Source organism: Oryx dammah, unplaced genomic scaffold (assembly GCF_014754425.2).
Source record: "Oryx dammah isolate SB20612 unplaced genomic scaffold, SCBI_Odam_1.1 HiC_scaffold_8, whole genome shotgun sequence".
In the NCBI taxonomy this organism is placed as follows: domain Eukaryota; kingdom Metazoa; phylum Chordata; class Mammalia; order Artiodactyla; family Bovidae; genus Oryx; species Oryx dammah.
In genome coordinates, this window is record NW_024070192.1 from 25,293,371 (window position 1) to 25,309,991 (window position 16,621).

General features: G+C 42.7%; 1 protein-coding gene across 3 annotated transcripts in view; it reads right to left on the bottom strand.

The window, feature by feature from the left end:
- Nucleotides 1–7,885: 7,885 nt before the first annotated feature.
- The window catches only part of LOC120867312 (speckle type BTB/POZ protein), an 84,576-nt gene continuing 75,840 nt past the window's right edge, over nucleotides 7,886–16,621 (bottom strand). For 2 of the 3 annotated variants that reach the window (XM_040245651.1, XM_040245650.1), the window contains 4 exons: nucleotides 16,113–16,168; nucleotides 15,487–15,609; nucleotides 10,797–10,939; nucleotides 8,173–9,543 (listed from right to left, as the gene is read on the bottom strand). In XM_040245651.1, the coding sequence (XP_040101585.1) occupies nucleotides 9,399–9,543; nucleotides 10,797–10,939; nucleotides 15,487–15,609; nucleotides 16,113–16,168 (467 nt within the window). In that variant the 3' untranslated portion in view covers nucleotides 8,173–9,398. Of the gene's footprint in view, nucleotides 9,544–10,796; nucleotides 10,940–15,486; nucleotides 15,610–16,112; nucleotides 16,169–16,621 lie in introns of all 3 variants that reach the window. The other variant, XM_040245648.1, reaches the window with a different exon arrangement.

Here is a 16,621-nt window from a genome sequence, read left to right on the forward strand (position 1 = left end):
GTACTTTGGCCAAGATCATGAGTGGTGGCAAGAGATCAGAGCCAGGCTCCTGAACACCAACCCTGGCTGGACCCCCAGTGCTGCCTCGACTCTCACCAACTCCTCCCCAGCAACTAGTTCCAATCACACCCCCACCCCCTTCCCAGGAATTCTCCGCCACTAACCTTATCTCCTACTTAATACATGACAACATGTAAGTCACCAGATACCACCTTGCTCAACTTCCCACTATGAGACAAACCCCCTTTCTGCAGGACTCTCCTCCCACCCAGAAAGGGTGTCCCTAGTCTTCCTACCCGTGCCCACCAGCCTGCTTCTCCTCCCAGCTCTCTTGGACTTCCTGCCCAGATGATCCTTTCTCTGCTGGATCACAAAGCTTTAACTGCTTCCTCTCTACTGGATCCCTCCTGGCGACTTGAAACATGCTTCTCTCTCTCTTCCACACAATAGGAGAAATGGAACTCCTCCCTCTACTAATTTTCTTTTTTCAGTTTTGCCCCAACTTCTTTTTTCCATCACAGCCATACCTTGAAGACTTGCTGTACTCTCAGCTCCCCATGACCCACCACTTCTCACCTCGCCCCAGTCAGGTGCCTTCACTGAAATGGACCTGGCTGAAGTCACTAATGACTTCCATGTTGCTAGCTCCAACGGGCAATTTTATTCTTATTCTATAGCATTTGACACTTTTAACAGTTTTGTATTTGTCCCTTGACATGTATTTCAATTTCTAGCCAATTCTTCTCCTCCTTTGTGGTGTTATTTTTTTTTTTTTTTTTAAACCAGCCCTAAAATATAAGCGCTTCTTAGGGTTTACTCCTGGACCTCCTTCTCTCTTCACTCTGTACTCCTTGATGATCCAACACACCGAGGGCTTCACAACTACACCTCTAAACCAGTATATTCCAGAACCTTCTCTCCTCTGAATCCTAGGCTTGTAAATTCAATAGCTGGCAAGATACCTCCATTTGGATTTCTCAAGGCATCTCATGTGAAACTCGGGCTTCCCTGATAGCTCAGTTGGTAAAAAATCTGCCTGCAAAGCACAAAACCCCAGTTTGATTCCTGGGTTGGGATCTGCTGGAGAAGGTATAGGCTACCCACTCCAGTAGTCTGGAGCTTCCCTTGCGGCTCAGCTGGTAAAGAATTCGCCTGTAATGCGGGAGACCTTGGTTCCCAGAAACTTCTCTCCTTGGAATCCTAGGCTCACAAATTCAATAGCCTGCATGACACCGCCATTTGAATTTCTCAAGGCATCTCATAATCAAGTAAAATGAACTTGATCATCCAGTTTCCCTGCTTATTTTTCCACTGGTCTCTATTTGGGTTACCTAATCACCTTTGTCCTTTCTCTATCCAATCATCAAGTTCTGACAGATCTGTCCCCTAACCTCTCTCAAAAGTATCTCTTCTCCAGCTCTGCCATCTCTGTGGCTCAAGTTCTATTTCTTGCCTTCCTCCATCCCCACTCACATTGTTAACTTTTCTACACTCAAGCCAAAGTTCTATTAAAATGAAAATCTTATCATTCCCTCCTCCTTAATAAAGTGCTTCCAAGATTTCCCCACTGTTCTTAGCATAAACACCCAGACTCTGAATGTGACCTTTGAAGGTCCTGCCAAGGTCTGGCTTCTAACTTGCTGTCACACTTCTCCATATTCCAGCCACTCAGTCTTCCCTGGGTTCCCAGAGTGCAAGCACCATGCTCCCTCCTGACTCTGGGCTTCACATAGGTGACTTCTTGTGTGTGGAATGTCTCTCCAACTTTACCAAGTTGACAGCTCTTCATCCTGCTGCTCTCACTTTCAAAAGTCGTCGTAGGGAAGCCTTTCTGGATCCTCCAGAAGAGATTAACTGCCTACTCCAGGCTCTCACAGTGCCTATACATTTCTTTCAGAGCCCTCCCCGTGGGTTGGTGTTATGGATTTGTGAGATTATTAACGGCCTTCTCTCTCCATCAGACTGTTAGGTCCAATGAGGGCAGGGAGCAGTTAGTTTCCTACTGTTTATCCCTAGAAACTAGCATAGCTTCTGGCACATCACAGATCAAATTTTTAGCAAAGAAAACAAAAAGGGCTCTAAAAATTGATTTTTAAAAGGCCAAACCTATGCAAGGTTCTTAAATTTTGTGAGTGCAGAAGACCCTGGGGACTATCCATTGTATGCTGACCATGCTCAAATGCCTCTTTAACTTTTGTTCAGAGATAATGGAGACATGAAGGATACCGCGTGGAGACCACATCCCTGGAATGACTTAAAATTACATTGGAAAATTTATTGAGGGGTGTGTGTGCGCCTATTTTCCATTAGTGTGTCGATAAACACTTTCAATACCTCTGAGAGATAGAAATAAAAGTATTTATTTACCCAGAGAGATTAAAATGTGTAATATGACTATTGGTTCATGTATCAATGTCAATCTATCTATAAATTTCCAGAGGCAGTACTTCATTTTACCATTAAACTATTAAGTGCATTCTAGAGTGCTGCAGGATAACAGGAAATAAAGCACGTAGAAGTTGCAGGACAAGCTTGAAATCACACCAGTGGTATGCTGGGAGCTGGTTCACACTGGCTCTATAGAGCCAATTGTTGAGGGCTGGTTGTTAAACGGTCAATTAAAAATCAAATTGTATTAATGTACAACTAACAGCAAAAGTAGTGAATACTCAGAATTCATCTTATTTATCTTACACTTTACCATTGCCTATGGATTGAGGAGGAAGCACAAGCTGGAATCAAGATTGCCTGGAGAAATATCAATAACCTCAGATATGCAGATGACACCACCCTTATGGCAGAAAGTGAAGAAGTGAAGAGTCTCTTGATGAAAAGTGCAAGAGGAGAGTGAATAAGTTGGCTTAAAGCTCAACACTCAGAAAATGAAGATCATGGCATCTGGTCCCATCACTTCGTGGCAAATAGATGGGGAAACAATGGAAACAGTGGCAGACTTTGTTTTTCTGGGCTCCAAAATCACTGCAGATGGTGACTGCAGCCATGAAATTAAAAGACGCTTACTCCTTGGAAGGAAAGTTATGATCAACCTAGACAGCATATTAAAAAGCAGAGACATTACTTTGCCAACCAAGGTCCGTCCAGTCTAGGCTATGGTTTTTCCAGTAGTCATGCATGGATGTGAGAGTTGGACTATATAGAAAGCTGAGTGCCAAAGAATTGATGCTTTTGAACTGTGGTATTGGAGAAGACTCTTTGAGAGTCCCATGGACAGCAGGGAGATCAAACCAATCAATCCTAAAGGAAATCAGTCCTGAATATTCATTGGCAGGACTGATGCTGAAGCTGAAGCTCCAATACTTCGACCACCTGATGTGGACTCACTGGAAAGACCCTGATGCTGGGAAAGATTGAAGGTGGGAGAATGGGACGAGAGGATGAGATGGTTGGATGGCATCACTAACTCAATGGACACGGATTTGGGTAGACTCCGGAAGTTGGTGATGGACAGGGAGGCCTGGTGTGCTGCGGTTCATGGGGTCGCTAAGAGTCAGACACGACTGAGTGACTGAACTGAACTGATGGATTGAGGTTATATACATCTACCGTTATCTGTATGGTGGCAGTAACTGATAACAGGGAGCTGCACTTCCCCTTCCAAGTCTGCATCCAGCAGTATCACTTTGAAGCTTGAAATGGCCACAGTGGGAGTATTTACACTGGAAACTGGCAAGTGCTACCAACCAGGACCTGTATTTTGGGTAAGTAAATATTATACTTTTAGTAGCACACCACTGAACCAAACCGCTACCCACAGAAACATTTTAAGGGTCTATAATAAATGTGAAGCCAACTTTTACTTGGAGGATAGACAGGATAAAGTATAGAAACATCTGTCTTCAGGAAATCATTCTCAAAGCTGTGGGCTTCCCTGATAGCTCAGTTGGTAAAGAAACTACCTGCAATGCAGGAGACCTTGGTTAAATTCCTGGATTGGAAGGATCTTCCCAATCCCCTGAAGAAGGGATAGGCTACCCACTCCAGTATTCTTGGATTTCCCCCTGGTGGCTCAACTGGTAAAGAATCCACTTGTGATGCAGGAGACCCAGGTTCAATCCCTTGGTTGGGAAGATCCCTGGAGAAGGGACTGGCTACCCACACCAGTATTCTGGTCTGGAGAATTCCATGGACTATATAGTCCACAGGGTCACAAAGAGTCAGACACAATTGAGCAACTTTCACTTTTCCCGAAACTGTGTAAGGGTTGAAGGTAATTGTTTTCTCAATTTGAGGCTGTAATTATTCTACAGACATGATTTTTGTTATAAGCCATCAGCCACTAAAGTGTCTGTAATTTTATGGAACCTGTACACCATTACTTCTAGACAAAAGTGTTGACTAAATTGAGATGTAAGTTCTTTAGAGTGAGTGGGAGAGATTCCCTTCCTCTCCCCCTGTGGAACTTCTAGAAAGAGTAGCTTATACTCAAGCCACGTTTGCTTACCTTCTCATCAGTCTTGGCTTCTGCTTCCACTTGACAGACACTGCTCTAAGGGAACTGCTGGCCTTACTGCTAAATTCAGTAGTTTTTCAGTCCTCGGTGCTTTGACATTCCGGCTTTGTTTCTGTGGGCCATTCCCCTCTCTTCTCCGTTAGACTGGATTACTGTAGTGAAAATTCTACTCGCCCGCGAGCCTCGCCTAGCACAGTGTTTGGGACTTTCTAGATGCTTAGGCATCATTTGTTCAGTCAGTGGCTTCAGTATCTCACTTCTCTGGATATGTTTATCTCACACATGGAAAGAAGATGAATTACGTGGGGACCCCCTTTTATCCCAGCAGTTTGTCAAGAGCTCATCTTTTAGGGTCTTGAGTTGGCTAAAGCTCACCCCATTTCAACTGAGCATTATGAGCTGGTGTGTCCACTGAGGCAAATTCTTAGATTTTTCACTTTTTCTTTGGTCTGCAGGCCTATGCCCCAAAACTATTCCTTTGCCTTCTGCTGCTTCTTGGCCAAAAGCCAGGGAGAATGACCTTGAGGATGTTACATTATCACCTTGGGATGAATGAGAGCGGCACAAGACAACCCCCAAGGCAAGACGGCAAGTGCTCAGAACTCTGCTATTCCCATACTTGAGTAATGCTTATTTCATCTTAAAATGTTTTTCCCCCAGAGTTGATCCCCTTCAACTCCTTAGTCATTTCGGTTGCTTGTACTGAATTCCCTCAAGTCTAAGATTCTCTTTTCCTAGAGCTGCAGGAATCAGAACCAAACTATTTCAGATGCCACTTTCCACTCCAGCATTACAGGATTTACAGAGGGGGAGTGATTATCTTGCTAATGGCTTAGTGGCATAAAGATCCCATCAGTCAACAACATTCAAGTTTCTGCTCTCATCTGGAGGTGAAAGCTGCTCATTCTCCCAGCTCATTTCCCCAAATATTGATCATCCTACATTTGCTTCCACGCTCACTGTCTCCAGGAGGTGTCCACCTACTGGGTCAAAGGGCCCAATGTGGCACAGTCATTTCTGAAATCAAGAGGGGAAACACATCCACTTTGTGCATAAACATTCATAAAGAGCAATCTAACACTCACCTGAATGTTGGATTAGTCAGCTAGCCATTAGAAATGAATCTAAATGATCTAGGGCAGAGTTCAGGGAAAAGTCATGAGATAAAGGAAACACACAGGCCCAAGCTGATTAAAAAGATAATTAGTTGTGGAAAATAAGGTTGGGTTCCAGCCAAGAATGTTTCTTTGACAACGATAACCCAAAGGATCCAATATAGTCATGTTGGGGGGATTTAGCTGCTGTTCTTTTATAGGAGTTGAACAGCCAGAACAAAGCAACAGTCAGTTTCAAAGTGCAGCTCAACTCCCCACACCCCCACCCCCTGCCAGTTTGTTGTTTTGCTCATAAACATACAAGCTGTTTCCTTTCATCTGCACAGGCTCATACAATATGGAGAACCCACAATAGGTTTAAGCCAGAATTATACATGACTGTGCAGAGTGCTGGTCAAACCAAAGATCTTTTGGCCTAAGAAAGAATCTTGAGGTCCCTGGCTGGAATCTAAAAAAGAAGAGATAGAGAGAGAGGAACCTTTTAAAGACCTAAATAGGCCAGCAGACAAGTAAGTGATAAGGAAAAGCAAAACATCTCTTACCTAAATTATTAAATGCCATAAAGGTGCCTGAGATGCCTAATAATCAATACAGGTTTAACCTTCGCTTAAGGAACAAGAAAAATGTTTCGTGAATGGCCAGTTAGAGGGAGCTGACAACAAGGAAGGAGGGGAGCTGGGGAATGATGCCAGATAGTATTTGGACCTGAAACTGCAACTCCAAAGGTTCTGTGAAACTATGTGCTTGAAATACTGTTTTGATAAATAAGCCATATCCTAGTGGAATTTAAATCTCCAACTGTTCCACTGGCACGGACATCCCTGCAGTGACAGCACATGCCCCAGATTGTGGAGTTAACTTGAATTAAATTTCAGATGTGGGGGAGCTAAAGGAGAGGGTGGTGGCAGTGGGAGGTTTACAAACAGTATGCTGGGGCTCTGATGTTGTCATAACCAGATGGCTTCAACTGTATCATTTAAACAAAAACAAACACGTCCAGAAAGAATGATGACAGCAGAAGCATCGAACCACTTCACCTACACCCCAAATCCTAACCGCTCTGTTTCCATAGTAAAGCCCATAGTGGAAATCCCATAAATACTGGGAAATCTCAGAAGAGACCTTTATCTTGCCAGGAGCCTGGTGCCCAAATTGCTACCCTCCTGAAGACACAGTCCCTAAACCCACCAATCCCCCAATCCACAGCTTTCTGTGAATGGAGAAAAGCAAATCTGAAGCCTGGTTTGTCTTCCTGGATCCTCTGAGTAACAGGCCAGCTGAGGCACCTTTATATAGCTTTTGCTCTTGTTATTCCCACACAAAGCTTTACCTCAGATTTCAGATATGGAACTTTCCCCAGTTACTTACATAATCTTTTCAGGGTATCATTAGAACTCTTATTCAAGTTGTGTGACCTTAAGCATGTCCCTCAGGGCTTCAATTTCTCTCATCTATAAAATGGGAAGATGCTCTCTCTCACTTGTCCTACCAAACCCTTCAAGTTGTTGGGAAGTTCAAATGAGATGCGTTACAGGAAGGTTTGCTGAAACCTGAGCAGTGTTGAGCCAGTGCAGTTACCTGAGCGATAACGTGGGTAGAGGAGATCCTGGGTACACCTCAGCCCCCTGCTCCGTGTGCTCATCTGAAAAATGAGAACTCAGGAGGCACAGGAAGGCAGCCAGGACATGGAGAACTGGGCACTTGCTCACACAGGTGACACTTAGGAGGAAACCAAAAAGTGCAGAGGAGTGGTTTCTAATGAACAAATCCTGCCTTTGATTATACTGATAATATGAAGTGAAGTCGCGTTGCTCAGTCGTGTCCGACTCTTTGCGACCCTGTGGACTATAGCCTACCAGGCTCCTCTGTCCATGGGATTTTCCAAGCAAGAGTACTGGAGTGAGTTGCCATTTCCCTCTCCAGGGGATCTTCCTGACCCAGGGATCGAACCCAGGTCTCCTGCATTGTAGGCAGACGCTTTAAAGCCACCAGGGAAAGATATACTGATAATAGTCGTATCTATTTCATTCCAGGAGGGGCAAGATAAAATGAAAACTGGAAAGTTTTCGAAGGCTAAAGTCACTGGAGAACAATGGAAGGTGAAATGCTTTGAGTCTCCATCTAAGGTCAAATAATACACACCTTGGCCCAATGGCTAATGATTCTCCAGCGTACCCCTCTGCCCTTTCCAACACTGCCATATGAAAGCAGAGGGTGAGCTCCAGAGCACTCCTGTGAGCTCAGTGGGAATTCAGATACTAAGTTTTCTGAAAACACATTCAGTCAGTGACAGAACCAGTCAGAGATAAAAATTTCCCTTTATTAAATCTCCACATTCATGTCCCCTTGATATTCTATAGTTAGTTAAGGGAGATTGGGAGTTAGGTCTTAAAACACGTAGGGTGCAGAAAAGCCCACTTCTATTACTTGCCTTGGCAGTAGGAGCCTGATCCCTCATTAGGATGTGGACTGTGAGATACTCAGGAAAGACAAGGGACTGGCAGATGCCGGAAGCTCACAAAGGAAACTTGAGGTTAGGGACACACAATGAATCCCTATTGGTTAGACATTTTGAGCGTAACCTCTGCAAGTTAAAGGATCAAACTAGGCCTTCAAAATCCCTTAAGGAATTCGGACCCAAAAGACAAGCCAGGTGAGTCAAACAAAAGACCAGAGATACCACACAGTACAAAATAGTAATTATTTATATTTTCAAAAAGAAAAAAAAAATTAACATTTGGAAGTTCTCCCCTGCAGGAAGGGGGCTGAATTGGAAGGGACAGGACTGGCTCCTATGCAGGCGGCAAGTCAGGGACAAACAGCTGAGCAATCCTGGGCTGGGAGGCTTTTCACACAGCATTAATAATAAAATTTCCTTTTCTTTTCTCTTCTTTTTGCTCTGTTGTTGTTGTGTGTGTATTTGTGGTTTTTTTTTTTTTTAGAAAAAGGAGTGGGGGAGACGAAATAAAATCAGAGAAAAATGCCAAAAAACATTTTCCACAATATCTAAAAACAGAGAACCATAGTTCTTGTCAAGACAGTATGATTCTGGATAAACTATTTTTTCCAGTTTCAACACCAATAAAGATTTTTTTCCAAAAGCTACCACATCAGAACACTCATCTTCTAGATCAAATACTCTCCTTCCCCTTTCACCTCGGCTGGCCATTTTTCATCAAAGGGCAACAGGACACATTCTGTTCTTGCAAACAATAAGTGCTAACCACAAGAGAGCTCTTCTGATAACTTGCATGTGAGGAGTTTTCACAAATATCCAAGTTTTAGCACAGCTGGATGGACTAAAATTTCTCTCAACATAAATACTACTAGAATCCACAAACTGATTTTTTGAGAAATTCTGCAAAAATCCTTTCTTCTTTCCTTTTCCCTTCTCTTAAAACTACATGTCCTTTTTAAGTTTTCTTTTTGCTCCAGGCACCTGACGATTTGTTCTGCTCAGTCAGATGCAGACAGGTTTCTCCAAAGTACCACCACGGGGATGTCCTCAGGGCCAGCGCCTAAACTGAATCCCCACAGTATCAACCTTGGCCGGGCCAAAGGGGACACAGTGGCGCAGCAACAGGGTTTTCATTAGGTAGAACAGCCCAGAGTCTTGGGCCCTTCCCTCCCCCCACCCCCATTTCCCCCAAGTTTATTTAGTGCTGTATTAAAAGTCTGGGGCCACAATGCAGTCTTTTCCCCCCACAACAGAGTAAAAGCTCCACAGATTGCGCTGTCTACCTGGTGGTCAGTGGCAGCCATGATGGCTGCTGCTTCTGGAAAATAAACGGAGTCTTACAACGGGCAGGATCTTAGGACTGCTTCAGGCGTTTGCGTGGGGGTCCCAGAAACGGGCACTGTGCTGAAGCCAGAGAGCGGTACGCCTCAGCCACCAAATGGGGATGTGACACCACCATTGACTTCCACCCGGAGGTCTCCAAGACATCCGAAGCATGGCTAGGAGAAATGTGAGAGGTGGGTTACCAAAGGAGTACATGAAGGATGAACTCAACAGCCATCTAGAGAGCCCAGTTTCCCAGGGTTTGCTGTCTGGGTGTCAATGCAAGACACACTCAGAACCCTTAACATGCAAGAGAATTTGCTTGTTAGACAATAGGTAGAAGGTGACCAGGTTATGGCTCTTGTAAGTCTAAAAACCAGAACTTTGAGCCACTATATTCTCAATTACAAAAGAGGAAATGTTCTTCAGGCTTTTCTGTAAATCATCAAGGCTCTTTATATTCCTGATAAAGAGCAGGAGTTCTCTGGGTCAGACAGCTCTGAGTTTCCATCTGGCTTTGCCATTTACTAGTCCCATAACCACAAAGAAGATCACAGCCTGGGGTTTATTTGATTATTGAAAAAGAGAGGCCAATTCCCACACTTCATTGAATGGTTAACATCTAAAAAGCACCAAGCAAGTGTCCAGTACAGAGTGAGCACTCAGGATAAGGAACATTTTGCCTCCATTTGGTAACTCCTTCAAAATAGTCCTTCAGCCTTACAGAACATCTTTCCTTGTTTCAGGGCATTTTCTGTGTTAAATAATGTTTACTCATCTACCCTGCAACCTCTTAGACCTGTCTTACTCCAGTACAGCTATTGTGGGGGCTTCCCTTCTTGGGTGTTTTTTCCCCCAACTTTTGCCCCCCATTAGGCAAAGCAGAACGTAACCTACTGAGAATTACTTCCCACTGAGAAAGTAATATGGCCAGGTCACTTGTCATTTAAGAAGAAGGAACAGATGTACTGGAATGGATACGTCTTTCTCAAAACAGTATTCCACAACCTCATCTCCTAATTATGTTTTCTCTTTTCCCCATCCTGCAGTCAACCATTGGACACTCTTACTAATTCATAAAATCCATTTTTGTTTTCCCACAGATCTGCAAGTCTTTTTGTAATAAGCTGGTGAATGTGAAGTAAAGATGCTATTGCTTTGGGGAACAAAGGTTTTTCAGACTAGCGAGTTGTCATTTTCATCAATTCTCATCCTGCAAGGTAGTAAAACACTTCACTCACCAATCAGATTAGACTGATGAAAGCAAAACCATTTTTCACACTGTCAAGCTGAAGGAAAAGATAGACACTCTACTTACTCCTGAAAGCTTAAAGTTACTCATCTGTTTCACTCACCAATTCAAAGTCTTTCTTTTTTACTCGCTAGCTAACCCAACTATGCTGAAAGAACTTTGAAGATGGCAACTCACTAGTTGATGAAATCCACTGCCTGAGTTTTCAACTGATCTGCGCTGTGGAGGTCAGCCAGGATGAGAATTTCTGCGGCGTTCTCCACGGAGAGATTACTGCAGAGAGCATCCTCACACATGACCTTTAAACGCTCCAAGGCGTACTGTAAAACACAAGTGTGCTGCTGTCAGAACAGGAAAGGCTCTGGGCTGACTGCTACTGAAGTAGTTTTCTTCAACCATACCATCACGTAACTGGATACCGGAATAAAACTCCACAGACCATGAAAAGGCAATTATAAAACATAACCATACGCTGAAGGCTGAAATGAAGATGGCTAAAATAACTTGCAGAGCTGCCATTCAAGTTCTAAAGTCTATTAGAAAAACAGCAATATGGGACTATGCAACAGACCCACATCTTCAAGTTTTCCCTTACCCTGACTACGATTAAAGTCTCTCTTAAACAATCACCACCTACCCTTACAATGAGGCATTTCTCTGCTTCAAGTCAACAAGGACATTACATTTTAAATTTCTGCAATCCTTTTATTTAGAGCCAGACTAGGGTGCAGCACAGCCCTTTTTACTTAAGTACTGTCACCAGCCCAGCAGGATATCGGGCTGTGAAAAGGAGCCCTGTGGTGACTTTTACCAGCATCTCTGCCGGTAGTTGTTCCTGTCAACCAAAGGCCTCCTTTTCAATAGAAAAGGACAAATGGAGCCCTATTTTATTGGGGTTGAGGTTAAGATTCTGAGGGTAGAAGAACAAAGCAACAGAGAACCTGGATTTAGTTTCAGTCTTAAAAAACTTCCTATTTTTCAAGTAAAGGGTATAAGTAAATGTTCTAGAAATGAAGGTCTAGGTTAATATTGGGCACATCTAATCTACTTGATATGTTTTGATGCAACTGTACTACCTGCTCTCAAATATATCATGAACTTACTAAGGAACTTCAGGGCAAAGAGGGAAGACGGGGAAAAAAGGAGGCACAAAATAAAACTGTCACTAATTAGTTCACAGGAGAATGATTTGGTCTAAGGGAATCCACAGTCTCTGTACAGGTCCCATTTTAACGGCCTCAGAACTCAATGACACAATACTCCTCTGGGCTGAATCATGACAATCAAACCAGGACAATTTTATTTTTATGAGTTCTGGGTGAGGAGGCATATCTGCCGGCACTGTGATCTCCTGCAGCAAAAAGAGAGTTTTATTGGTTTTGGTGCAGCTTTAATTTCTTACATTTGAGTAACTGGAAAACAGTTTCCATGGAAAACAGGAATGACACTAGACAAGAAAGAAATTAGGTTGCCATTTTTGTTTTAGAAGACTGGAAAAAGTTGAGTAAATATTCAGTCTTCACTCAGTGCTGTGAAGAATATTCATCTTATCCTTTTTCTCAATATATTCTTTTAAAAGGACTTTTGCTGTGAATAGCTCTGATCCCTACTGCATAATTAGACAAAAGTAGCCATTTTTGTCCCTTGGGGACAGCTTTTTTTCCTTAATTATGCTTCTGAAAAACCTGCCTAATGGCAGTACTTACCCAAGAGGTTGAAATTTTGTCTCCTAGGCCTGGGCAACGTGTTTTGTTTTGTTTTTGGTCTAATTACACATGTCCCCAGGAGACTGGAAAAGCTCAGAAGAAGCTGTTTTAGTCTCTTGGGTAAATTCTAGATGTTTAGATCCTTCCGTGAAAATTTATTATTCTGTTTTCCTGAAGCTCACAAGGAGGTGTAAAGGTAAAAATGTTTTAAAATAAACTTAGAGCAAAGATTATCTTATCTAATGCGAAATTCTAAAAGGAACTTGAAAAATGAACTCTTCAGTTACTTCTCATTCATAAACTTAAAGCACTGCTGTGATTCAACTGCTTTTCTTACACATTGCACTGAAAATACCACCCTTGGAATGTCAGTTCTGGCTGATCCCATGCTCTCTATACTTACAGTAGGTTCCCAGTAGGCTCTCTGGCTGAGGAGCAGGAATGAAAGCCCAGGGACACAGCTGTCTAAACCTGGCTCTGAGAATGTACAACTCTTAGTACTTCTGTCTAAAAACTGGACCTTGTGCTACTATTCATCTTTACAGGAGCTGTTTAATGAGAGGGGTAAACGCCTGCTGTGTGTAAGCACAAGTGACTGCTTCACTGAAAATCAGAGGGCAGGGAATTCCTTGGTGGTCCAGTGGCTAGGACTCCAAGCTCTCAGGATGTGTCCAGTATTAATCCAGATGTTCAAACATTTATTTATACCCTCACCCAGAACTCTTCCTGAGGTCCTGGGTTCACAATCTGATTGGGGAACTAAAATCCCACAAACGGAGTGGTGTGGCCAAAAAACTGCTGCTGCTGCTGCTAAGTCCGATTCTGTGCGACCCTATAGACGGCAGCCCACCAGGCTCCCCCGTCCCTGGGATTCTCCAGGCAAGAACACTGGAGTGGGCTGCCATTTCCTTCTCCAATGCGTGAAAGTGAAGTCGCTCAGTCGTGCCTGACTCTTAGCGACCCCATGGACTGCAGCCTACCAGGCTCCTCCGTCCATAGCATTTTCCAGGCAAGAGTACTGGAGTGGGGTGCCATTAGAGGGGAAATGAGGCATAATCACTATAAACTCAGTTTATGAAAAACAGCCATTTGGGCCATGTGTTCTACTTTCCCAGACCTCACAGCGAATGTTTCCTTTCTGTTTCCACTGAAAGCCAAGTTTTCTCTGGTTAGAACTGAGCTAGCCTAGAAGGGTACAGGATGTTTGCAAATGCCTAATCATACTTAAAGTTTTGCAAGTTGATAAAACAATACAGTTATTATTCAATCCTCTCCACTGGAGGCACTGATTGGGTTTATATGCCTCATCCTCTATAAACACGGCAAAAAGATCATCAGTAAAGATAAAACCACCACTGTAAACACATTTTCCTCAGGCGTGCAGAGGGAGGAGGAAGGAGATGACTCCCCTGAGTGAATCCTGGGAAGGCTCTAGTGCCTTCAGGTCAGAGAAAGCTGGGACCCTCAGGCAGCTACTGCAGCAGCAGGGCAGGAAAAGGAGGCACTTGCAGCAGAGAACCACCTCTCAGAGTCTACTCCTGGCTGGGCTTATGCCCTTTAACACTCTTGCCTCAACTGCTCCCCAACAGAAGAAAAGTTTCCACAGGATAAACAGCAACTGTTTCCCCCACCCAATACCCCCATTTCCTCACACCACAGGGCCTTGGAGGAATAGGTCACTGCTCTCGCTGGTGCATCTACACAATGAAAGTCAGTTTCCCAAACTGTGTTTTGGGGAACACTAATCCCTGGAAGTGGTCCTTGAGAAAAGTGATTCTGGGTTAATGAAATTGGAGAAATCTGTTTACCGTATTCTTTTTTAGAAAACGCACAGTGCACACTAACATACTAAAGGTCCTGAGAAATCTGGTTGTAAAAGAGCAACATAAAAACCCCAGTTTGACTTAAGAGTTTCATTAACCTTTTCCCCACTCAATCTTGGGAATCACCTGCCTGTTGTTTTAGTAATTACTACAATTCATTAAGGCTAAGATCTACATTATTATTTTTACACTTTAACATTTCTCAAATCAAAAATGTGTCTCACCATGTACCCCAATGTTCATTGCAGCACTGTTTATAATAGCCAGGACATGGAAACAACCTAGATGTCCATCAGTAGACGAATGGATAAGAAAGCTGTGGTACATATACACAATGGAATATTACTCAGCCATTAAAAAGAATACATTTGAATCAGTTCTGCTGAGATGGATGAAACTGGAGCCGATTATACAGAGTGAAGTGAGCCAGAAAGAAAAACACCAATACAGTATACTAACACATATATATGGAATTTAGGAAGATGGCAATGATGACCCTGTGTGCAGGACAGCAAAAAAGACACAGATGTGTATAGCGGACTTTTGGACTCAGAGGGAGAGGGAGAGGGTGTGATGATTTGGGAGAATGGCATTGAAACATGTATAATATCATGTAAGAATCGAAATGCCAGTCTATGTCTGATGCAGGATATGACACGCTTGGGGCTGACGCGCGGGGATGACCCAGAGAGATGTTGTGGGGAGGGGGCTGGGAGGGGGGCTCATGTTTGGGAACGCATGTAAACCTGTGGTGGATTCATGTCAATCTATGCCAAAACCAATACAGAATTGTAAAGTAAAAATAAAAAAAAAATTATGACTCACAAAAAAAAAAAAGTGTCTCACAATCAAAGTGTATGTTTATGGTAGAAGTATCTCTCTTACAATTTTGAATATATTTCAATAACTTCTCAGGGAAAAGCTGCAAATGACCAGAACACTATGTAAAAGTTATTCTCTTATTGACAAAACTTAAGTAAAAGTTAATGAACTCAAGAACATTTTTGTAAACTACAAAGCCAAATCATAAATCCAAATGTTAATCTGAATCTTTCAAATCACTGAGTTAAATTTGAGATGGGCAAGAGAGAGAGGTAAACCTCACTTCTTTTCCATGGTGAGGGTGACCATATGATTTACCATTAAAAGGAGGACACTTTTGAAAATAAAAAGGGTGCTATCGATAACTGCTGGAACACGAGTATGAACCAGGATTGTTCTGACCATACTAAGATACATGCTCATCCTGCCCACAAAGCAACATAAAAGCGCAGTCACGAAGCTCAAGAGGCCACCAAAACTCCTAGTCTTGTTATTATTTTCCTATTCCTATCTCACCTTGTCAGCAGCTGCCAGCAAATCATCAGCCATTTTGTCGAGGTTTGGCGCCTTCCCCGTGTAAATGAAGCACATCATTTCCTTAAAAACTTCAGGCTCCACATCATTGATTTCAACCCGATTCTATGCCAAAAGAATTAAAAATGAGAAACATTCCAACAGAACAAACTTCCTAAACAATCTTCATGATTTTAAGTTCTGAGGAAGAGAGGAGTTCGTATCATTTTAAATCTAACATCAATAGAAATTCCTCTTTGCTCTATTTGATTCTTAATAGCCTTTTCTGCCATCTTATGTACTACCTCTGCTTTCTCAAATACACAGCAAGACAACTATATCTTTGATTTTTCACATTTCTTTTCAAAACACATGCCTAATACCCCAACTCAAGACTATCTGAATGATCTGCTTGGAACAGTGAGTCTGCTTTACCCGGAATGCTTCCAGACCACCTCTCTGCTTTTAGAAATTGTCTGTTCAGGGTACTGTACTCCATTTTAATCACATACTAAGGAAAAAAAAAAAAAAAAAAAAACCAACCAGGAAAATAAATCTGCTTCCAAATTGGGAAATAATCTGATTCTAGCCACCTAGCTAAAAAGACATATTTCTAACCTGTTACATACCTTTTTGCTTTCCTCCATTTCATGTTCAAACATGGCACTAAAAACTGGAGAACGAGCTACAAAGTGAAAGGAAAACAGACACAGATATGGTTATCACACCAAAAGCTCTTGGTTCATCTGTTATGAAGGAGAGATTTTTTTTTGGCCATGCAAAGTGGCTTGCAGGATCTTAGTTCCCCAAACAGGGACTGAACCCAGGCCCACAGCAGTGAAAGCATCAAGTCTAACCACCGGACAGCCACAGAACTCCAGGAGAAGAGACCATTTTCTTTCCTATCCCACCGCTACAGAAATGGTCTTTTATATTCATTATGCCAAAACTGTAAAATTCCTTTCTTTTTATATCAATGAGTGAATAATTATACATAGGGGAAAAAAAGAATCACTCCCTTCAAAGTAATTTATTAGCTCCACTGCAACTATGATATTTCAAAGAGATTACTCAAATTACCTATGTTAGATGACAATGATATCCTCTGGGTAGATCTGGGGGTTCAAATGGAAGGTCC